This window comes from Mytilus edulis, chromosome 9, assembly GCF_963676685.1.
Source record: "Mytilus edulis chromosome 9, xbMytEdul2.2, whole genome shotgun sequence".
Classification (NCBI taxonomy): domain Eukaryota; kingdom Metazoa; phylum Mollusca; class Bivalvia; order Mytilida; family Mytilidae; genus Mytilus; species Mytilus edulis.
Genome location: NC_092352.1, coordinates 16,417,762 through 16,443,279, shown reverse-complemented (window position 1 = coordinate 16,443,279; position 25,518 = coordinate 16,417,762). Strand labels below are relative to the sequence as shown.

General features: G+C 30.6%; 1 protein-coding gene across 24 annotated transcripts in view; it reads left to right on the top strand.

Moving 5' to 3' along the window:
• The window catches only part of LOC139487707 (calcium-activated potassium channel slowpoke-like), an 82,455-nt gene that overhangs the window by 39,566 nt on the left and 17,371 nt on the right, over window positions 1-25,518 (top strand). For 3 of the 24 annotated variants that reach the window (XM_071272705.1, XM_071272698.1, XM_071272703.1), the window contains exons 12-19: window positions 523-635; window positions 1,229-1,387; window positions 4,579-4,655; window positions 6,391-6,426; window positions 9,505-9,552; window positions 12,611-12,686; window positions 13,193-13,297; window positions 23,681-23,719. In XM_071272705.1, coding sequence (XP_071128806.1) covers window positions 523-635; window positions 1,229-1,387; window positions 4,579-4,655; window positions 6,391-6,426; window positions 9,505-9,552; window positions 12,611-12,686; window positions 13,193-13,297; window positions 23,681-23,719 — 653 coding nt within the window. Of the gene's footprint in view, window positions 1-522; window positions 636-1,228; window positions 1,388-4,578; window positions 4,656-5,601; window positions 5,650-6,390; window positions 6,427-7,677; window positions 7,702-8,069; window positions 8,094-9,504; window positions 9,553-12,610; window positions 12,687-13,192; window positions 13,298-13,553; window positions 13,572-23,680; window positions 23,720-24,353; window positions 24,369-25,518 lie in introns of all 24 variants that reach the window. The other 21 variants (XM_071272722.1, XM_071272716.1, XM_071272723.1 and 18 more) reach the window with 19 other exon arrangements.

Here is a 25,518-nt window from a genome sequence, read left to right as displayed (position 1 = left end):
TTTTATAAGGCATCTCTAATGCATTAATCCTGTTAACTTTCAAAGTCAATAGGAAAAAGCAGGGTCTCAAAAACATTTACCTCACCCAAACAAAAAAAAACCAAACAAACACAAAAAGCATTAACTAATACACTTGTTTTGCAACTTTGCCCCTTTGAAATTATCTTTGACTTCAAGGGGAAAAAAATATTAGACATTAGCAAGTGAATAATGAGAATCAGGATTAGTAGCAGGCTTACCTTTGTTTTTATAATGAACAATGGTCAATCCCATAACCCAAACGCTTGCAGTTTCCTAAAATAAAGAAGATTTGATTTGAAATTGCTTAAATCAGGAAATATAGGTGAAAATGTTCTTTATTATATACAACTGTACCTACTTTATAAGTTAAAAGGAATATGAACATCATAAAAAGATTTTTGTGGGGAAGGAATAGGAGGATGACATAAAAAGTGTGTTTTAATTACATAACATTACCAAACTGACCATGAAAGTTGTATCTACTATTTTTATTTTTTGTAGAATATGGAGTTACCTGATTGGCAGAAAGACTATTTGAGAGGAACAGCTATGGAGATGTATACTGAATATTTATCTAGTTCCTTTAATGGTATGACATTCCCAGAAGCAGCTGAGTAAGTATTACATTAAAGCTTGTTTACAGATTTAAGAAGATGTGGTATGAGTGCATATGAGACAACTCTCCAGCCAAGTCATAGTCAGTAAAAATAAACCATTATAAGTCAAAGTACAGTCTTCAACACAGAGCCTTGGCTCACACCAAACTGTATAGGGCCATCCAAAATGACTAGTGTAAAACCATTTAAAAGGGAAAATCATGCTGCTTTAGATTAAAGTGATTATACAAAGTTTTCATGTCCTTGAAATTCAGAACATGCTTAAAAAGTCCTAATCACATTGTAGAACTGAAGAATTCTCTAAACTAAAGTAACAAAAAAAATCTTTGATTTAAAAGCCATCAGGTCTTGATCAAAATCACATTATGTTTTGAATTGATTAAAATATAAAAATTCCCCAACTTTTGTTACAGAATTTGAGGGAGGATCCTAGATCTTAATTGTCTATGAATAAAACTTTCATATAAATGTCATTGAAACTGCAACCTGGCAACAAAAAAATAACTGAAATAAACATCAAAAGCTCAACTTTGTTTTAAATAAATGCTCTGTCTGAGTTTGCTGCACAATCTTTTGTTTTCTATTTTTAGATTATGTTTTTCCAAATTAGAATTACTATTACTGGCTATTGAAGTACGTACAGAAGATGGAAGGGAGAGCACTCTAGCTATCAATCCTGGATCCAAGATCAAAATAGAAAATGCTACACAAGGATTTTTCATTGCTGAATCTGCTGAAGAAGTTAAAAGGTATAGTTTTGTAAATTGAAGCAAAGAACAATTTTGGAATAGTATTCTTTCCTTGAGATTGCTTCAGGAATGGTAAGCTTTTGCAATGTCACTATAGCAAATTAGAAAAATAAATTATAATTGAAGTTCGACCAATAAGGAATAGGAACACAAACCACAGGTTGAATATGAGAAAAAAACAAGACAATTTGGAGAAAGTTTAAATTGACTTAGAATTAGAAGGAAAAAAAAAGATTTATTCATTTCTATATAATTACATTAGATGTATGTTTCATTATAATACGTTATTCTGATTGGCCAACTGCACATCTCGTGCTATTCCTGAAACAATTGTATTAGACAATAACATTTATCATTCATGATGACACGAGGTCCCACAATAAAGTGCACAGGTAAATTAAATGAAAACTTGATAAAATCGTGTTTTCATGATTCTAGCTAAAAAAAATGTAATTATAAGTATTGAATGCTTCTTTTTGTAACTTTATAGGGTTGTAAAAGCGTTGACCGTGCGCACATTTTTAGTATGAAGCGCTTCCGCGCTTCATACAAAATGTACTTCGGTCAACGCTTTTACACCCCAATAAATTTACAAAAAGCAGCATTCAATTCTTAAATAAGGATTTCAAGACATGTGTTTATAATCTGTATTGATACTACTTCTAGAAGACCTTTCAAAAATAAATTAGTGTCAGTATGAAGGTAAATGTTAGGAGGTAGAATATTTCTGTACAGTTTATTCAATGTACTGGCATTGATACTAATTTATGTTGTACTGTTTACCGTGTCTAGCTGTTGTCTTAACTTTCCTGATAATACATGTAATAATATTTATCCTCATCTATATGTCTATATCTTATTACTAAATTACTCACAGAGATAAAGAGCTATACATGTTGACATTGATATACATTTTTAGCTCACCTGGCCCGAAGGGCCAAGGGAGCTTTTCTCATCACTTGGCGTCCGGCGTCGTCCGGCGTCATCCATCGTTAACTTTTACAAAAATCTTCTCCTCTGAAACTACCGGGCCAAATTTTCATTGGGGTACCTAGTTTAAAAAATGTGTCCGTTGACCAAGCCAACCAACCAAGATGGCCGCCATGGCTAAAAATAGAACATGGGGTAAAATGCAGTTTTTGGCTTATATCTCTGAAACCAAAGCATTTAGAGCAAATCTGACGGAAGCATAATTGTTTATCAGGTCAAAATCTATCTGCCCTGAAATTTTTTGATTAATCGTACAACCCTTTGTTGGGTGCTGCCCCAGAATTGGTAATCTTAAGGAAATTTTGCCGTTTTTGGTTATTATCTTGAATATTATTATAGATAGAGGTAAACTGTAAACAGCAATAATGTTCAGCAAAGTAAGATCTACAAATAAGTCTTCATGACCAAAATGGTCAGTTGACCCCTTAAGGAGTAATTGCCCTTTATAGTCAATTTTTGTAACTTTTTGTTATCTTGTACAAAAATCTTCTCCTCTGAAACTACTGAGACAAATTTAACCAAACTGGTCCACAATTATCATTAGGGTATGTAGTTTTAAAAACGTGTCAGATGACCCTGCCTGCGAACCAAGATGGCCGACATGGCTAAAAATAGTACATAGGGTAAAATGCAGTTTTTGGCTAAAATCTCAGAAACCAAAGCATTTAAAGCAAATCTGACGAGATTAATTTGTTCGTTAGGTCAAAGTCTATCTGCCCTGAAAATTTCAGACTAATCAGGCATCCCGTTGTTGGGTTGCTGCCCCAGAATAGGTAATTTTCAGAAAATTTTGCAGCTTTTGGTTATTATCTTGAATATTACTATAGATACAGATAAACTGTAAACAGCAATAATGTACAGCAAAGTAAGACCTACAAATAAGTCAACATGATCAAATTGGTCAGTTGACCCCTTAGGGAGTTATTGTCCTTTATAGTCAATTATAAACAATTTTCATAATTTTTTTTAATTTTTTAATTTTTTTTTCGTTTCTGATATGCCCATAGACCAAGGTGAGCAACACAGGCTCTTAACCCTTAGACTGCTGCATTCATTTCTATTGTACTTTTGTGTATTGCTGAATAAAATTTTAATCACTGATGAAATAATCATGTTCACTTACAATTGCTGTATCTTTGTAAATATTGAATATTCATCAATAAAAGTTATATAAAAAAGTATTGTTAGATTCTGTATTTTTTATTTATTTTATTTTTGTGTGAGTCTCTGGTCATTTTTTACCTGTACAGGTGCAAATAGAGGTAAACAAAGGTAACTTATTTTGTTCCTGTTTTATTAACGAATCCATCAATGTAAAACTATCCATGACTTCAGAATTGAACCAATATATAAAAATCTCTTTTAAGAACTAGTTCCATTGTGGTTATCAAAAAAAAAAGTTTCTTCTAGAAAAAACAGCCTTTTTGATACAAATATTTTCCGGTATTTTCCTCCGACTTTCACTGCGCCGACTTTTACTTCCATGTACAAATATATTTATACGACAAGTTCATTGTTATAGCTTTCATCAATAAATAATCTTGACAAACTTAAAGTTCGGATCTATCGATGTCAGTCAATATTGATTCACATTTGAAAGGCGAAATGATAAACATCGCAAATCCTGTTTCATGTCATCCATTTTGGACAAGGTCTGGGAATCCCGGTGGTTCTCGCTTTAAAAGTCTTCTGTTCGCAGTTTTGATAAAATATTTCTATTTCCATCTATTATATCTTCTGTTCTCGTCCGAATCCTTTTTATCGGCCGCCTCTGTTAAATCGTTATCATTGAAATACTTCTGAACGTGTTGGCCATTTCTCCAAATATCCGCCATTTTGTCACTTTTTTCATCAAAAATTTTCACTTTCGGTTTTATTGCTTATACCTGATTTAAAGTCAAGAGACATTCGAAAGAACACAGATTTTTAACCAATCAGAATCCATACAAGTCGAAACTGCCGCAATCTCATGAATATTGACTCCGCCCATTCCATGGTAACTGTGTAAACAAACGAGTTACGGAAAACGACTATAGTCGCGCGTAGCAGTAGCGGACTGTTTTATCGGAACAACAATAGTCGCGCGTAGCAGTCTAAGGGTTAAGAGCCTCTAGTTAAGTTCATAACTTTACTAAATTGAAACAAAATCTTTTGTTCAATATTTTGCCTTTTGATGCACTCTTCTATGTTTATTATTTCAGAGCCTTTTATTATTGTCAAGCCTGTCATGGAGCCCTGAAAGAAGCTAGGGCTATCAAAAAATGTCGGTGCAGACCATGTAAGTTTTATCAATCATGTATCATTCAGTTCTATAAAATTACCTGTACTGTTGAAGAAGAAATATAGCTTAGTTAAAATATCTTAATAATAGATATGAATAGAGATGTGGGGAAAACATAAGATGAGCAACCTATACACATAAAAAACAAATATAGATCAACAGACTTCACCTTAAGGTTTTTAACAATGGTCACATACCACTGCAAGCTTTGTTTTGACTAAGTGTAAGACAAATGATGGAGAAAGCAGAAATTACCTTAAAACAAAATCTCTATAAGTACCAAAAACACATCTCATAAAATTCCTGACTTTGAGAAAAGCCCAAAGGGATGTTGTGGGGTTAAATTGGTTTTGTGAGGATGCAAAGCTATCCTTAATATCTTTTACATTGGAAAAACAACAAATACATTGAGAAATAAAACACATAGGATATTAAGATTCATACAGGCAATTAAAAGGATTGGATTAAATTCAGGTCTAAAGATACTGAACCCTCCCCATTTTTCTGTTTCTACCCTATAAAGTGTATATATTTTCATTAGTTTTCAAGCTAGAATATGTTGATTCAGTTAAACTGTTTTGCACACATAGAAACAATATTACAAATTAAAACATCTTCATGCGGAAATATACAGTCAAAATGGTAAGAATCGAGCGATTTTGTTTTTAGTATAAAAAGAATTGCTGAATTGAATGTTCAATGTTGTGTATAGATAAAGAAATTTTTCATAGATTCAGTGACATTGATTTGTCTATGGTTAGTTATAGATGCTGTTAATTGATAAGAATATAGATTATTATTTCAATGCTATTTATAGATGGTTTGTGTTTGATGTTTTGCTTTGTTGGTTATTATGATAAGCTTTAGATCTACCAAATGACATGGTATACATTTAAATTGAAACAACAGATCACGATCGAGTAATAAGGAAACCAATTTTTAGTTGTAGCACAGCTATTATTGGGAGGACATAGGTGCTCAATGTCATTTGGTAATATGTGTGGCATATAGCATGAACAGTTTTGGTACATCTTGGCTTACATCCAATCATATCAGAGTTTTCGCCAAACCTTTAACTTTCAATAAACAAAGGTTATCATGTAACTGTCTCTGAAATTAAGATTTGTTTGCATGGTGTTTATATCTAATTGGTAACCTCAGCCCAATTAAAACCTATTTTGAATTTTACGATTACCAGGGAAACTTTCTATGATCAAATAAAATAGCATGGGTAACTCTTTAACACCTTTCTCGAATCTCATCACTTGTGCCTCTCAACAAAATCATTTTTTTTAATTAAAAAATAAAAAAAAAGTGTATGTATGAGAAGTTGAAGTTCATGTATACTAGTACATGTATTCTTTTAAACTACTATTACAGTAATAGTATGCTTTGAGTGCTGTTAGGATATAAAACGACAGTTCACCAGACATCATTTTATATTTGGTATATTCAAATTATGGAGAGGGAATAATTTGTTATTTTTCAATCCTGTTTAGTTGTGCCATGTTGAAGTTTTTGTATAATGCTTGATCTTTGAAGTTTTTTTTAATTCATTGTTCAATTACCATCATGTTAATAACCAAAGTGATTTTTATAAACACTTCACAAACACTAAATGGGTTGCTGCCTGCTTGATTAAAAAAATAACAAAAAAGCAAAACATCAATTTCATTCTTATTAAGTTCCAAGTTATAAAGGGAGATAATTCTTTGATTTTATTTTCTATCAGTGGCTTTATTCAAGAAAGGAGCAACAGCTGTTATAGGTTTGTTAACATTTCATGTTGTCTTTTGTCATCATTTATTTATTATGTTCTTTTATCCTTTTTCTTTAAACGTTTTATTATTTATTTATAATAAATGTGGTGTAGGGCCAAAGTGGCTAATTGTTTTCAAACAATAAGATTCAGTATTGTGAAATTCTATTAATGTTGTACTATCTTTTGTTAAGTAAACATGAAAAGCTTTTTTGAAAAAAATGTACATGGTATAAGTGGTTTTTTATTTTTTTTATTCTGGTAATTTTGGATTTTAGCTTTTTGCATGCTTATGCAACTTCTGGCAATTTAAATATATATAAATCTGCTAAGAACCAAGAAAAAATTATAGCTTAACATGAGTATTTTGTATAACAATTTTCAATATTTCTATATCAACAACAAAAAAAACCAAACAAATGAATAGAAAAAATACAAAGGTATAAAGAAAATTCAATTTCACAGAGATTGTTGAAATCAAAGTTTTTTTTTTTAAATTGATAAGTTAACAAATTTAACTTGTTAATATAACTTCCCTACATAAACATAAACATAAACACTGTGCATCAAGGTTTGTTTTATTCCTGTTATTTTTATTTTTTTTAATTTAATATTCGTTACTAACAAACAGCACAGTGTATGTGAGTGTCTTGGTACTAAGCTTCACTATTAAAATGGTTTTAAAATTGGTTATAAGCAGCTAAAGAAATTTATTTTGTTGTACTTGAAATGATGTATGCATGTTTTTTATTTATTTGAAAATATGGAGGAAAGGTTTTGATTATTTTACTGAAAGCTAATGTTCATAATGCAATACTTTCTTGCTTTGTTTGCAAAAGAGGCTTAGCTTTTTATTTTATCAGATATTGGATGTTGTAATACTCTTTTATCCATGTTTATATAATACATTGTAAGTTATATTTCAGACTTCTGTTTTGTAGTTGAAAACTTTTATAACTCATAGAAGAAATAAATAAACAAACTTTCATGTATATGTAAGCTCCCTTTAAAAATGAATATGCTCAGTAAGTGCAAAATATTCCGAAATCATATGGAATGATCAAACTTGATATTCATTTTTAGACAAGGTGTTGAATTTCGCTCATTCACTCAACATTTTTTCATTTTAGGGTTATGCATTTTTTCTTTAGATTTTCTTTTGATATTTTGATAGCAGCACCACAATTGCTAAAAAAGATCAAAAAATTCTACCACAATTGGAATAAGTATTTAAACAGTAGCACTTTCTATTTTAAACAGGGACACAGGCTTTGTTAAGAACTGGTGAGAGGCATGGGGACACATATATAAGTCTACTAGATTGATTGTCACTAATTTGTTGTTACAGTGAAACCTGTTTAAACCAAACCTCTTCAGGACTTAAGATTTTGTTTGGTTTTGGCCAATGTTTGGTTTTATAAGGTTCACAACGCATACAATGTGATATGGTGGTGCTTAAGAACATGTTTGGTATATATACATTGTACAGGTTTTCGGTTAAAATGCAGGATTCAGTTTAGCCAGGTTTCACTGTACTAAGTGTCATTCACATAATGTCACTGATGGCAAAACACTATATATTTTGTCATTCATTTTGAGTTATTTAAAAATATTTTTGTTATTACTAGCAAATTGTTATAATTATACTACAGGGAAATTTGCAATAGCTGAAAGTGGTGAGATTTCAAGCATGTTCTGTTAGTCAATACTAATAGTCTAACAAACGTACGAATGAAGAATATTGTTGTAACAGTGTGTTAAATTTCTATAACAGCTTCACATTGTTTGTAAGTTTATTAATTGTATTCTGAGCTTTGCAGAACAAGAGTGTACAGTTAAGTATGCATCCATATATATCCATGATAAATGGTGGTTTAATAACCAAGTTTCTGCTTTTTCCATAAACAGAAGATTTCCAAAACCTTATTTTAAAATTCTGCTTACGTCAATTGTATGGCCTGTTGGAACTTTAATTCACAGGATACTACAAGACAATTCATTTTCCAATTGACTTTGAGAGCATCTACATGGACATCAAAGAATAGTTAATTTAAAAATCTTTTTCTGAGTTACTATAAGTTAATGACAGAAGTGACTCAGAAATTTGGAACCTTTATGATATCTCAATATGAATATTTAGTCCTTGGATAAGGATACTTCTTTTTTCACAACACCCTTATCCTAGAAATAACCTTTTATTATAATCAGTATGTTTTGTTTGATTTCACTACATGTGAAGATATTCACTAAATTTTGTGTTCCTACACATTCAAACATGTTCTAATGGTCACACACCCAATTAATGGTACATGTACCAATTTTATAGAAATTATTGTGAATTAAGAAATGTATTTCCTTTATGCAAAATTCTGATTCCTTGCCCAACTTCGGCTATACTTTTTTTGTAGTTTTCATCTTTTTAATAAGCTTTGGATTTTCAAATATTTTGGACTCAAGCATCACTGAAGAGACATTGATTGTGCAAATGAACATCTGGTGCATAAAAATTGGAACCGTGAATATTATTTGACATTCACACAGAATTTCTGCATTTGTTTTATGAAAATATGCATTTTACAGTTTCCACTTGACCCTGACCTTGACTTTTATATGGTTCACTGATTAATATTTATTCTTTTTATTAAAGTCAGTTTATCCTTTACAATAAGTTGTGGTCAACTGATGGTCAGTACTGTGGTACTTTAATTAAATTAACTTCAACCTAAACACTTATTTGCTGTCAGTGTAATATAGAATGCTTTTATATAGTATGTAACTGTATAAACCATGTTCAGCTTTAAATATATATAAATGAATGATTGTAAAAGTAAAAATGTGAAAGTATGTTCTTTTATGGCTTACAGCTTTCAGGATTTGTGAAAATGAGTTGATCTGTGTGGTTTTACTTGATGGATTCAGACTTTGCATTCAAAACTTTTGGTGATCTTTGATTTTGCTAAATATAATTTTTTTAGAATCGAACACACAAAAAATGTTGTTATCAAGGAACAAAAATACTTGCACTTTTTTCAGTAGTAGTTATGAAACTTTAGTAAAAGATTGCCTATTATCATTATTATATTATAGCAATACATCGGATGAAACGATATACAAAAAGCAGAGTTGGTCTAGCTTGTGAGTCAAAAAAGCAAAATATTTAACTAGTCAAAGAGCTTCTACTAACTATTAACAAAATATATAGTACCTGTTTGAGCTAGAATAACAGAGCTAACAAGTTAGATATAGATAGAGTTGTTGAGTATATCTAAACACCAATCTTATACATACTTTGGTGTTGAGAGTCATGTTGTTGAGTATATCTAAACACCAATCTTGTACATACTTTGGTGTTGAGTCATGTTGTTGAGTATATCTAAACACCAATCTTATACATACTTTGGTGTTGGTCATTCACTTAGAGAACTTCGAATTAAGGATTTTGACAAATATAGGTAACATTATTTTTATATGACCGCAAAAAAAATTTTGGGATCGTATAATGGTATGAAGTCATCTGCGTTGTCGTTGTCGTCTGCTTCATCTGAAGACACATTTGTTTTTTTGACAATAACTTAAGTTTAAGTCAATGGATGTAATATGAAATTTAAAAAGAAGGTTCAATACCACAAAAGGAAGGTTGGGATTGATTTTGGGGATGATGGTCCCAACCGTTAAGGAATTAGGGACCCAAAAGGGGCCAAAACAAGCATTTTTCTTCTTTCAGGTAAATGACTTGTGTAGAAGTATTTCAATTGCTCTGAAATTGTACCACAATATTTAATACCACAAGTAGAAAGTTTGGATTCATTTTGGGGGTTATCATGGTTATGGTGCCAACAGTTTAGAAATTAAGAACCAAAAAGGGGCCAAAAACAAGCATTTTTGTAGTTTCTGGACAATAACTTGTGTGTAAATTTATGGATCTCTCTGACATTGTACCACAAGGTTCAATATCACAAAAGGAAGGCTTGGATTGAGTTTGGGGGTAATTGCCCAATTCATGCAGGAATTGGGGGCCAAAAACAAGCATTTTTTCTAGTTTTGAGACAATAAATTGTGTTTTAGAGTATGGATCTCTCTGAAATTATACTACAAGGTTCCATACTACAAAGGAAAGGTTGGGATTCATTGTGGGGGTAATTGCTTTAAGGTGGGATTCAAAAGTTTTGGGGTTTCTAATTTTTTTAAGGGGTTCAAAAAAAAAATTCAATGGAGAAGGGGCATTAAGGCCTGGTTTTGGCCCAAGAAAATAAAATGTTTGATAACTATTTCTAATAGGCACAGAATGTTTAGAAATTCATAGGGTCAAGAAATATAAATGAAAAACAAAGATTTTTATCTGATGACTTCACAATTACGTCATAATAGGTACTGCTTTCACAAAAATGATGAAAAATACAGAATTTATGCAGTTTACTATCTTTATTTCCGTTTTAGGAAACATCGTGCACAGCCTAGAAACAACAAAATAATTTAACAGATGCTTTATTATAACTTTTGACATAACCTCACCAAATATAAAGTTGTTTCTTGGGTGCGCACATTCTTTTTCCTAAAATATACTTAAAATTTGATAAAAAAACAAGGAAAATCACAATTTTTTTTAAATATGCAAATAAAGTCATGATTTGTTGCCCTGGTAACTTGTTCAATGTCAATTTTTTTTTCTTTTCTGAATACCTTGTGCCTTAGTCAAGTTTTTAGTAATTTAAAAATATGTATGATAACTTTCTAAATTTGCAGTAATTTTTGGGCCAAATAAGGGTCTTATTGCCCCTACTCCTTTTTGAAATTTTGAAGAAGAATCTTTAATTGCACAGTATTGTGCAATAGATGTGTAAGATTTTGACAATTATTTTGTGCCAGAAACCTATACTAAGTCAAAAATTTGATCACAATCCAAATTCAGACAGTATCAAGCTTGAATATTGTGTCCAAATTTGCCCCAACTGTTCAGGGTTTAACATCTACGGTTGTATCAGACTGCGCTCAGCAAAGCAATTTATTACCACTTATTCTGCCATATTTATGAGTGGTTTCTTCTTCAATGTATTTCATTTTTTGGGTAAATTATACTTTGCTGTTTTATTGATGCTGCTATGTACATGATACTTCTTCTGACTACCAGTAGTTAAAAATCTAATAGATGCTCCTCATATCTCTGTAAGCATTATTTATGGTCATATATATAGTTTATAGTAATGACTAAAATTTTGATATAGTACATTTGTACATGCATATGTCACTTGTACTCAATTTTTTTGTTCTAACTTAAGATTAACTTAAGAAATATAATTTCGGATCTTGTATGCTAGTTCTTTGTACAAAAATATGTACACATAAATGAATAAAACAACATTTGATTCTAAAGAGTTTATTTTCTCAAGGTGGTAATTGTTATTTCATTTCTTCTCTAACTGTTTTACAAGAAATTTTCTGAAAGTTAAATACATTTTTTATCATGTTAGAACAGAGTTTAAGGTGTGCATTCAAGGCAATTAATTTGCTCACTGATAAATCATTCTTTAAAACTGTAAAGTCATTTTATAGACCCAAAAATATATCTCAGATTGGAATACATAAGAAGTAGGTTTGTTGAGAAATAATCCTAAAAAGTTTCAAGTTGACTAAGAAGATGGTCTGTTATGGTCAACATTATGATAAATGGGAGGGTAGGTTCATGCACAAGCAGGTTTTCGGCCTATATTGATTTTTTGGTTGTTGGAGTTTAACACCACTTTTATTTTGTATTTGTCGAGGAAGCATACAATATAGCTGTAGATAATATAATCCAGAGCTTTATTTTAATATTAGATAAATCTTCCATTATATATTATTGATTGAATTAAGTATAAAAAAATACTTTCTCTCTGTCTACTTAGCTGACTCTTATTATTGCAGAAGGAACTCTTTAGCCAAACCTATAATATCAGAATATGTTAACAACATATATTTTCAGTATGAAACTTCAATGTAAATACATTTAAAAAAGATTAAAGATAACTAAAGTAAATTTCTTGAACTTTCATTATGTTATGATATTCAATAATTTAATAGATAAATTGGTATCAAACATGATTTTTTTTTTCACAAAATAAATAAATATTTATGTGTGTTACAAATAATTTTGTTTTCTTAAATTGTATAATATTGCTTTTGATCTAGCTTTAAGATATTTGTTTGTCTGTTTTAGCTGCAAATCCTATGATAAATAAAGAAAATAAAGAAAGAAGAACATCAACAAAAGCAAATGCTGCATTGAATGCTGGGTAAGGAAATATTTCAGGAGTTATTTCCCTTTAATCAAACACTCTTAATATAATTCTTTAGTTTCTACATAAATATTTCTAGTTAACAATCAATAACTACTGCATAATCATCTACAGAATAAATAAGATGTTAAAGAAACCTAAGTAAAGTTAAATTGAAGTAAGAAACTGGTACTTTGTTATCTTGTTATTTTATGACCAAAAAAAAAATTATCCGTTAACCACTTTTCTAGAGTCCCATCTGTGCAAATTTGATATTTTCATTTAGATTTTTAAATGCCTTTGCAACAATCTAAATACAGTTGACAACTTGCAAAAAGTTGGTTAACAGATGAATTATTTACACAGCATATAATAAGATGCTTTCAATGATTTCTCACATTTTTTTATTACAAATATTTGATATTTATCTATGAATGTGTGTTTCTTCTATAGCTGATAATACTCTTATTCTATAAAATTTTATTGATGGCTTTTGTAATGTAAATTTATCTGAATTTTTACAGTCCAGATGAGTTTGACGAAAGCGAGGACAAAATATCAAATGTTTTCTCCTTTCCTTTTGCTAAAGGGAAAAGTACTGCTTCCTTAAAGGGTCCCAGATTAGCAATGTAAAGATCAAGTAAAAAGCATGAAAATGTTTGATTTTGTACATGCAGTAGGCTGGAATGCTTATAGATGCTTAAAATATTTGTTCTATAAGTTACGCCCTGCCATTAACATCATTTCAAGTCAAATATTGAAAACATAATGAGTTTTTATTTCTCTAGATTAAACAAAATAATAACGGAATGATGATAGAATAATATGGAAATGATAGCTAGCATTAGAAGTTTTTGTTTTAAAATTTTGACTTTAAATTTCCAGTGTTAAAAGAAACCATTGGTATGTTTATGTGATATTTGATCCCTCCCTGTCAGTACATAGATATGTGATCAATAATAACTTTGGAACCTGCTAATGTTCTTGAACATGCATGTTCTGATTTTTCCTCTTTTAATCAAACTGTCAACAACATAGCACAGGTATATTAAGAGGTTGATAAGAAAGAGCAGCTTGCTTGTACATTACAGATTAAATGTTAGTGATCTCTTGTAAGAGTTAATAACCTTGTTTTTAGCTCACCTGGTCAGAAAAAGGCAACAGAATCAACACAATTAGGGGGCTACTGTCCTAAAAATGGTAATTTTTGGCAATTTATTTGTAACCTTTAGTTATCTTGATAACCTTACTAGATAGGTAGAAACTGTAAGCAGCAACAAATGACCAACAATATAACAGCTCAGGACAGAATAGCCAACATGACTGAATCATTCAAATGGTTCTTAAAGGGGTTATGTAACTATGACACATACATTTTATATATAAAAAAAATATTCAGCATTCATCATTGCTAAGAAATGGTTAAGCTTAATATTTTGCAGAATGAAAATTCTAGTTGATAAAAATCTAATATATATGCAATTTCTCAGCATTGTTTAATATTCACTTAATAAATGTTACAACAACATATGTATTCATGGTGATTTTCAAGGCCATAATGAACATTCATAGCATGATAATATAGACAATATCTGTTTGAATGGGAATTAGAAAGTTTGAAAAATGTTCTTGCTAGTGTACATAGTCTTTTCTATCATTGTATTCCAAAACCTGTCAAAGAAATGTTCTTCCTATAAGGGTAATTAACTCTTACAAGACATGTAATATTTAAGAGCAGCAAAAGTAATTGTGGCATGGTAGAATAGTATTTATGTAAAACCAAGGATTTGTATAGTATTTGTCCTGCTATTCAAATCCTTGATAAAACTATAAGAAAGTCTGTAAATGATCTTGTATAATATTATAATGTCTGTGTGGTGTGTACAAGATCTTGTGAATAGTAATATACATGCTTGATTAAGTAAGAGGTGTATGCTTACAATTATATATGCAGTGATGGAAACAGTCTATCCATTAGAAAACTAGGTTTATAATTCAAATTTTGCAAGAGTTATCTCCCTTATTTTATGGCACATACTGTTTTGACATTTCATATTTAACAAAATGTTTAACAAAACTCTTATTACGAACTTAGAAAAGATATGTTTTTCAATAAATGTATTTTTAAAAAAGTTTAATCAAAATGCATAGAAAATGTAAACTTGCCACCAAGAGAGAAAATTCTTGTTAAAATTCTTGAATTAAAGGGGGGAATAACTACATTATTTAATACATTTTACTTTATTTGTCGTGTATAGATCTCTACATCAAAAGTCATCTTCTTAGTCCAGCAGATAGGTGAATAATTGTGCACTTTGTGTTAAAAGCATAAAATTTGGTAGAAACCTAGTTTGGGCCATTCTAAACAAAATTAGATATGGAGGCAAGCTTGATTTTATCAACTTCCGGTTTTATCTTCAAAATGGCGGAAACGCATATGATAACTGATTAAAAGATATTTAATTCTCACAACTGGTAGCCAAAGTTTGCTTTGTAGACTATATTATAATTGTGTCATGGTTTGACATAATGTATCATTTCTTTGAAACGCTCGGGGTATTTTATTCAGAATTTTGTCACTTCCGGTAAAAAAATATCACAAGAAAACGTAATTAAGAGATAAAATACATATGTTAAATAAAAAATAAGCAATGCTGTTAAAAAGAAGTTGAATGTCATTGACCTTCTTTGATATATTTGTTTGATCGTATATCAGAATAACGAATCGTTCGATTAATGGCGTAATAGTGGTTTCGACATTCAGAGTACTCGACTGGGTTGCCTTCAGTGTTGTAGCGGCTACATAGGACCATGTAGATTTATGACTATTGAACGTGTAGCTAGCCTAGCTGCTACATAGATATTGGTAGAGTAGCTAGGCTATCTACTCGTTCAATAGACGACTATCTACGTAGCACTATGTAGCACTTAGTAGCTGCTACGACATTGTACGCAACCCTTGGTCGCTGCTATCAATATCTATGTAGCAGGTAGGCTAAATACACGTTCAATAGTCATAAATCTAAGTAGCACTACCAGTCCTAAAGCAACCCATAAATATCAGCTGCATTTGTCACATGAAAGCAGGACACAGCAAGTACTTCTACATCGGTATCAACTATAGCTATAATTCTCTTCCCGAAAATGTGTTCATCCATCCGTTTATTTGACAGAATGAATTAGCTCTATTTTGATTTTTTTTACATGCGAGAAGCTCTATCAGTTTCGTGATAGCATGTTTGCCTTTGACAACGTCAATCTTAATATTGTCAACAATAGTTACATTTTATCAATGGTTCTAATGACTTCGTATTAAAGTAAATCACACTGAATGCTGGCGGATGCATGTGATTTTCCTGTTTAAAGAACTCGTCCAACTTTCCTCTTAGATAAACTGTTCATACTGGTACTGTCCAACTATATTTATTCAACGAACGACGAATAGTATCAACAACTGCTGAGGGAGCTATATATAAAAGCAGTTCGTTGCTGTCTTCAAGAAAATGATTTCCTAACTCTTTTACCATAGAAGCTACATCAGTGAAGTAAGCTTATCAGCAATATCATTAATATATAAGACAAAGAGAAGAGGGCCCAGAACTGGTCCCTGGGGGACACCAGCTGAGACATTACAGAAGGAAGAAGACGAGTTATTTAATACTACTCTCTGTTTTCTGTCGTGTAGATAATCCTGAAACCAATTCAATACGTTTCCGTCAACACCATAAGCTTTCATTTTATATATAAGACCCCTATGTCAAACTTTGTCAAAAGCTTTAGAGAAGTCACAGAATACAAAACAATTTATATCTTTTTTTTCCAAAGAGTTTAATATGCAATTATATATTTCTAAGAGTTGATGAACAGTTGAATTTTTAGGGAGGAATCCTGATTGATACTCATAAATTAATTTATTAGCTTTTAAATGATTGTATAAGTGCTTAAACACTACTCTTTCCATAACTTTTCCTACACAACTAATTAAGGATATCGGTCTATAATTTGATGGCAAGGATGAATCTCCTTTTTTGAAAATGGGTATCAGATTTGCTATCTTCCAGCTAGTTGGGTATATTCCCTCTCTTAAGGATTTATTAAATATAATATGGAGTGGAACTGCTACCTTTTCTGGACACAGCTTTAGCATCTTATGACTGATCACATCAGGACCAGATGCTTTGTTTGGATCTAATATCTGAATAATATCTATTATTTCTTTTATATTTACTTGAATATCTGAAAACTTACTATTAGTTTTTGTATCAAATTCGGGCAAATCAACATGATCCTCATCTAATTTTGAAATCATACTAAAATATTTGTTCAACAAATTACATTTCTCCTCATCTTCATATACAGTATCATTCAGTTCATTATCATTTATAATATTTTGGAGAGGGGGTATGGTTTCTGAACCTTTTTTGGATTTAATTAACGTTTTCATTAATTTCCAATACGTTTTTGAGTTTGAGGGTTGTTTTGATATTAGACAGTCCAAATTTGTTTCAAAATTTTCTTTGGCGATTTTTTTCATATTATTTACCTTATTTCGTTGTTTTTTGTACTTCATAACATTATTTTCACAATTATATTTAATCGCTTTTTTTCTTAATCTCTCTCGGATTCGAATTTCACGTCTTATGTCATTATTGAACCAGTGTTTGTCATTATGTCGTACTGTTACTATTTTAGTAGGAATGCATTTTTTTAGCTATTTTCAAAAATTCTATTGTAAAACATTCACACATCTCATTAGTGGTTTTACTTTCGGGAAGCATAGTATTCCAGTCTATTTCGTCTAATTTCTCAGCAAATTTGGCTTTATCAGCCCGATCGTATAGCCATACTTCTCTTTTAAAAGATTTAAAATCGGACATTGGACATTCGAGAAATGCAACAGGTGCATCATGATCACTAATTGCAGATGGAGTTTTTAGAACATTTGAAAAGGAACATGACATAGAGTCACTAATAATAATCGGATCTAACAGAGTACTACTATGGTCCGTTACTCTAGTAGGTAATTCAATAACATTGGTTAAATTGAACAAATTTAATGTGTCAATCAGTTTGTTATTATGCGTAGTAAGTAAGTCAGAGTTCAAATAGCCCGTTATTACCATCCTCTCATTGACCTGCAAACCCATCCCAATTGCATGATTTAATCGTGTCCAGTAGTTATTATCTGAATTAGGCGATCGGTAAGTGTGACACAATAGGAAGCTTTGACCTTTAGCATGGATATTGACAAAAAGGGTTCGTCTTCTTTCGTTTCGAGTGCATTTATTCGACTAAGTCCGATACCATCTTTGACATAAATGAGTAAACCACCACCAAAGCTATTTCTATCTTTTCGGACTATATTTGAAGAGAAGGAATCAAGTTTTATATCGGCGTCAGCAATGTTGGGATCTAAGTGTGTTTCCGATAGCGTAATAATATCAAATTCATCACAAAAATTATTTAGAAATTTTAGTTTATTTCTCACGGATCTTATGTTGAGACTACAAATGGATATAAAATTTTCTTGTGGTTGTGTTTCATTCATCGACGGTGCGTTCGATTCATTACGAAAACTTGGACCAGGATTTGTTTCAACATTTCCAATAATAAGGAGAAAATGAAGTACGTACAACAGAAAAATAATGTTTGATCTTGGATTAATTGTTTGTAAAACAGAGAGATTGAAGATGAGGAGACTGCAACGTAAGTTGATTATAAATATGTCTAGATAGGAAGCTATGTGTAAATTGGATGAAGGTCCACATCGTTTTTTTCTGTTATTAAATATACCTATAGCAGCCCTGTATTCCTGGACGCAGTTATCCATTACATGAATAAACTGTTACAGGAATTAGGAGAGGACTGCTGTAGGAGAACATTACAAAACTGACACACATATCATCATTATCATCACCACCTTCATCATCACAGAAAAATACAAAAAAGTAAGAGCAAGAAAAGTTGAAAAATGTTAAAGGCCAATAAATAAGCCTCGCAAATATGGAAGTCATAAAAAAAAAAGGAGAATGAAAATGGGATATTGTAATACTGAAGAAGTTATATGTATTGTATTTAGAAATAAAAAAAAAAAAAAAAAAAAAAAAAAAAAGCAATTGGTAAATAAATAAAGAAAGAAAAAAGTACATGGGACTGTATTTGATAGTTACCCCAGAAACTAAAGTATGATTGCCGATGAGACAACTATTAGCCAGCGATCAATAGACATGGCTGTAAGTAGGTTTGTAGCTTTAAGTTTATTTTTGTTGGTGTCTTTCCGTCTATCCCGGATATAAGTTTGACAACCTAGTTACTGTTGATGAAGCTGTTCATTGAGAAAACTTGAAGATCGTAGCTCTGAAGTTGAGTGCACATTGATTCGGCATGCAAAAAAAGAAATCGCAAAATAAAAATTTATAAATTGAATGTTAAAGGAAACACCTATGTTGTCACTTTTTTTAATTGATGAAATATCATTAAATAACGACATTTGGTTTCAAAATAAAAAAAAAATGGAGATTATGACAAAATCGGAAGGTTACTTGTATTTTTTACAAGATTTTTACTTTTGAATTTGTAATACTCAGTCTAAGATATGTAGTTTTGGAGCACATTTTACAGTGAACAGTTCATCAGTTTGGAATGAGATGTACCAATCGACATTAAAATTGTCAGATCCCTTCGATATCGTTGAAAATATGCCGAGGCGATGTGGTTGACAGACTACCGGAGCCAATCACCCTGCAACCACGCCAAAACAGTATTGGAAAGTCTCATTATTTTTTGCGTTCAAAGACCATATGATAAGGCAACTGGAGAGTGGAGTCGCGTCAAGTTATCAGAAAATCGCTTCTTTGTGCTGTATCTGCTTCATCGTGTTGTAGGAAATATCACAAACGAACACATCTCAATATTGTCTGAAACATACGAAACTGACCTAGCATGTAATTTTGACGAATTCAATTGGGAGGTCGCTCGATGCCGAACACGAACGCTGGTTTATAACATCTCGCTAGTGCTACCATGCCATGATGGCCCTGAGATCTATCAGTCACGGTACTACGTATGTAATTGGAAACAAATGTACGATCAACAATGAACAACGAAAGATACATAGCATTACTGCATATTCATCGGGATTTCAGTGTGAATGTTGACAAAGTAATAGAGAAGTTTGTTTCTGCCCAGACCCGAAGAGCAGATTTTGGACAATTTCGAGTAAATTCTGTATCACAAATATGTGTTGTTTATGTATTACTATATTCAGAAGATTTATTAATAGTTTTACATTCATAAATTTTTATCTTCATATAGCTCCTCTTTTAACCGTCCTATGACCGAAAACCGAAAAAAAAAACTAGAGTCCCAATTTTTTTTCGCCTCGCTCCGCTCGAAAGTAGTTGCTTCCACATCGTTTCTTTCTAGCTACGCCCCTGTCTATCTTCATTCAATTAAAATAATGAAACAGTATTGTTAACTATATTAATTGAATTTTAATGGTCTCCAAAGAAATAAATACATGATTCTATTACATCCTTCTTCTCACTTTTTGCAAATTAAAAGTCGACATTTTTCTTGAATTTTAACATGAAATTTTGACCGGAAGTTGACCAAATGTCACCAAATTGCTGCTTCAACAACACTGCAAACAATTTAATGTGATTCAGATCAATTACCCTCACAGAAATGAAAAGTTTGCTGCAATATTGCAACAATATAGCGGCAATATTGCGGCAAACAAATTTGTTTGCAAGAAGTGTTTGCAAGAAAGTTGCAGGTTGTTGCAGCTACCTGCAATATTCCCGCAATGTTACTGCAACAAAATTTGTTTGCTAGAAAATTGCAGCAAGTTTGCTGCAATGTTGCAAGAAAGAATTTGTTTGCCAGAAAGTTGCAGGAACCTTTTCTTTTATTATTTAAGGAATGACTATTTGCAACAACTTTGCAAGAAATTTTCTTTAATAATGTCAGACATGTAGTAATGCACCAATATTTCAAGCATTTTAAAATATTACATATGACTTTTTTTTTTAAAGATTTAAGGTTCAAATAATACACAACATATGGTTTCTTTGAACATTCGATTATGGAATTACTTCAAATTATCTAAATTTGTTATGGTCATACTTTATTTTACTCAGATATATCTGGATATTTGAATAATTTATTTGAAATAATCTTCAAATAACAATTAATGCTTATAAAGAATTCCTAAACTGCACGTTTATCACAATTATATGATATTTTGTAAGGAATGAATACTTTGGTATTTTAATATTTCAACAAATTTAATCTAAATAATTGAGTCATAATAATTTTTGTTCTATATGTATTATTATGCCTTTTTGTCACTTTTTTGTGACATTTTTCTTTGAACAATATTTTTAATTGTAATATTTTCCATCAAATGAATTTAGCCTCACCTGCAGTTTAATTTCTAGTATCATTATTTTAAAATTATTTATACACAAATTATCTTTCTCATCTCAATTAGTAATATGAGCTGGTGCTATAGAAATGTAATGTGCCATGCCCATCTGGTTTTCATTTATCTCTGTGTAGTGGTCAAGACAGGAAGTACCATAAATTAATGTACACAGAGTTTGAGGCCAAATTAAGGGCAGAGCATTTCTTCTTTGTATATATTTCCATTATAACTTATAACACCAAAGATAAAAAAAATGTATTTATAATTATTTATAATTTTTTATTATAATAAATAACAAATATTCAAGATTTAGGCAATTGATATTTATAATTATGGGCAAATTTCAAAGGGATCACATTGAAACAATACCCTAAGCAACCTTGATCAACATATATTCAAAATTTGAACTGGACATGAACATGCATGCATACAACAAACAAAGATGTCTTCTATCAGGAACAAAGTAATATGAATTTTACAATGGATTTAGACATGTTAGATCCAAAAGTTCCAATTGATTCTATTGACACTGGGTAGTGCAGATGATAGCCTTCAGTTGACATGACTCTTGGATTCAGGAAGATTTGTGTTTACACACAATTTGGACAACATCTTTTGGTAAGTACAATGGATTTGAATGTCCACCATTTTGAATAAGTGCATGCTCTTTAACAGTTCAAATAGTGATAAATAAAGAGTCTTCTTAATTCAATAGAGTTGGCAAAAGTATTATATAATAGATTTATGCACATGAATATTATCAAAATTGTGTAAGACAGGAGATATTTTTTTAAATCTTTTTATTACTGTATGTTTTAGAAATAACATTACTTAAATTGAAACAAGAAATCTTCTAATAAAAGCAGTTTGGTATTAAATTAGAGATCTGTGATTTAACTGCCAATAAGAGGTTTGTCAACAAATGGCAACAATGTATAGCTTTCATATATATATACACAACTTATCACAAAAATGAACATTTTAAAGAATAGACAAGACCAATTATGTTATAGTTCAATGAAAAACAAATATTCAAAAAAACAATAACAACCTAGTACTGGCATGAGGTTAAATGTATTCAATAGTTATATGCAATTTCTAGAAGGACTTAATCACTTTTAGACATTGACCCTTTACGTGAAACAAATTCATGCATAGCAAGTCATTTAACAGTGAGCACCAAATTTTTTATGTTATTTTGAATAGACAGAAAAAATATTACAGTCATTTCTTATAATTTAATTCTAAATTCCATTTTAAACCGTAAAAAACTATGAAAAAACGTTGATGACATCACGGTCACATGACTAAATTATGTATATGGGGTGATAACAAAATAACGTCAGCCAATCAGAAGACACGTTACATCCACAATTAAATTATATAGTAGTAACTTATATCTGTATATCTTTATAATTTTAGTTATTTTTTTTATGTCTACTAATTAAATTTCTTCAACTTTTATTTTGCAGTATTTTTGAAATCAGAAAATTCAACTTTAAGGACAGTGAGACTTACAGAGAAACAGAACTAAAAGCTACACAGATGTAACACGACAACCTATAGAGGACAGAGACCATTTTCAACCTATAGAGGACAGAGACATTCTTTTTTTTTTTTATTAAAACATAAATTTTTTAATTTTTAGTTTTTAATTCAAATTTTACACCTGAATTGCTGAAAGATTTGCTGCAATATTGCCGCAATATTGCAAGAAATTAATTTTCCTGCAATATTGCTGCAACATTGCAGCTAATGAACTTGCCGCAATATTGCTGCAACAATCACAGCTACTGATTTTCCCGCAAACATTTGCAGCAATATTGCCGCAATTTGTTGCAGCAATGTTGCAGCAACTGTTTGCAAGAAAACTAATTTGCATACGAAAAATGAATATTTGCAGCAATATTGCCGCAACTATTTGCAGCAACATTGCCGCAAATATTTGCAAGAAGCCTTATTTTTCTGTAAGGGTAAAACACCAGTTCTTGTAGTTTAAACTAAAAAAAATGAAAGAGAACTAAGAAAAATTGAAATTTAAACATGCATCCGCCATTTTGGATTTTACCGGAAGTGAACTATATTTCCAGCTTGCCTCCATATCTAAAAGTGAAGAGTATAGATAGAAGTATGTTTGTGCAAAATTTGGCGCTTTTAACACGAAGTGCACAATTCCTTCATATATTGCACCTATCTGCTGGACTATCTGCATTTATTTTAAATCAAAACTTAATATCATAATTATTTATGTAATGTATACTGAGAATGTAAGGTAGTAATTATGGCTAGCTCTTATTAAGGTTAAATACTCAACTGTCAATCAATTCCTAACATCAATATTTATGATTAGTTGGAAATTGTCTCATTTCCTATATTTACATAATTGAAACTCTTTATAATTGAATAAAATATGTATAGTTCTATGAAATACGAGTAGATGTTGCTCTAATATTGTGTGATACAGTTCATGTATACTGATTAACAACCGTCAGATCTGCTTCCATTGGTGTCTTTGTACCGGTTTGAATGTACCTTCAATCATATTACATGCATATACTTACATGGTTATTTTTGACATCTTCAGGGCATTGGCACAGCTTTGGTCTAAAACTGCAAATAAAGAGTAAGAAAAACAGAAATCACTATTTTGCATATTTTTATTCAAATTTTTAAATTTACTTCTATTTATATTAGTTATATTATTTGAAGCACATATTATAAATGTTGTAAATCAATGCACTGCTGAATTGATATGCAGGCATTGATTTTGTCCTTTTACAAAATCACACACATAAGCAATATGAATGAATAGATAGTAGTTTTTTTCTTGTTGGTTTTACTTTTCAATGTTGTATTCACATACAAAATGTATATATATTTTCAAATAAGTGCTAATAAGACAATAGGTATGGAATTGAATTGAATTTTAAATTCAATATTTAAATACCATTCATTAGACAAATGAAGGTGTTCGACAATACACTCAGTAGTTTTATTAATATAACATTTGTATTTAAATAGTCTCCCTTGTTTTGGCACAGAATTCATTCAATGGTCTATTTGGTTAGGAGAGATTGTTTTAAAAGAATTTTTTTTTTTATAGTTTTCATTTTGAAGACTAAATGCAATTAGTTTTATTCCACACATTAGCATGAAGTAGATCTATTAGTTTTTTATTTTTATTTCTGTAATTTTCATATCTCTATGGAAGAAATTTATTTCTAAGCTTTAAATGTCTTATTGTTTATTGTTTACAGTTTTTATGACTTAGGGTATGTATAAGATGACTGGCATACTAAATAGCCGCATGATTTGATACATATATGTACTTTGCTTCAGTGCGCTGGAAAAGGAGCCTGCAGCATCTTTATAGTCAAATGATTTCATTTTATTGAAAAAAAAAGGCAAAACTAAAGGCTTCATTATCAATATTCAACGGCCTGGTGACATATTATTATTTTCCGTTGTCTGTCAGTCCATCTAAATATGTCTCAAGGTTAATTGATATATTGTTTGTTCAGATATGTGTTATTTTTAAGAGTTTTTACATCAATGGTCAAAATATTAGTTACTGATGTATAATGTTTTCTTGGGGCAGCTGCAGTTCATAAGTTAGATAATGATTGTGGGGAATTTGTGAATTATAGGGTAATTAGAATCAGGGTTGTTGTGAATAGGGTAATTAGAATCAGGGTTATGAAAAGTGTGATCTTTGCAATAAAGTCATTTTATTATGGCCCATCAACCACTCCTGTTTTCTGTAAACCATTTTAGTGTTTCGATATGTTTTTTTGTTCATTAGCATTATAATATTTCACATGATGACTGGAGTTAACCTTTGTCTGAATCTCATTAAATCTTAGCATTATAATAGGGTCAACAACACTTTTACAACAGTATTCTTTGTGCATTTTACATCGCTTTTGATTTCATAATTAATTGAAGAGTTCGTGATTTTTAATGTGTATATCATTATTTCTCATAATACTTTAGCTGAACCTTACAAAATTTTTACACAGACAGCTTAAAAACTGATTTGAACAAGTTTTACTTTTGCAATTTCACTGTCATTTAAGATTACTCAAGTTATTTTTGCACCTTGTACATTAAAAATTGTAGATGTTTGGACATATCAACTATCTCATAATGCAGCTGTTTATTATTATATATTTGGAATGTGCAAATAGAATATATATCTAGTATGCATTTAGATTGGCTTCTGTTACAAGAAGCATAAAAACATGTTAGCATAAAACATGGGATTGAATAGCATATGCAGATAAAAATTTAAGATAACAAAGTTTTGGACTGGAGCTTTAAGAGAAGATTTTCTTCAGATTAATGATAGACAAAAGCATGAGCCTTCAAATATATACATATATATATATCACATTGATAACCATGATACAATATCTGTCAGTA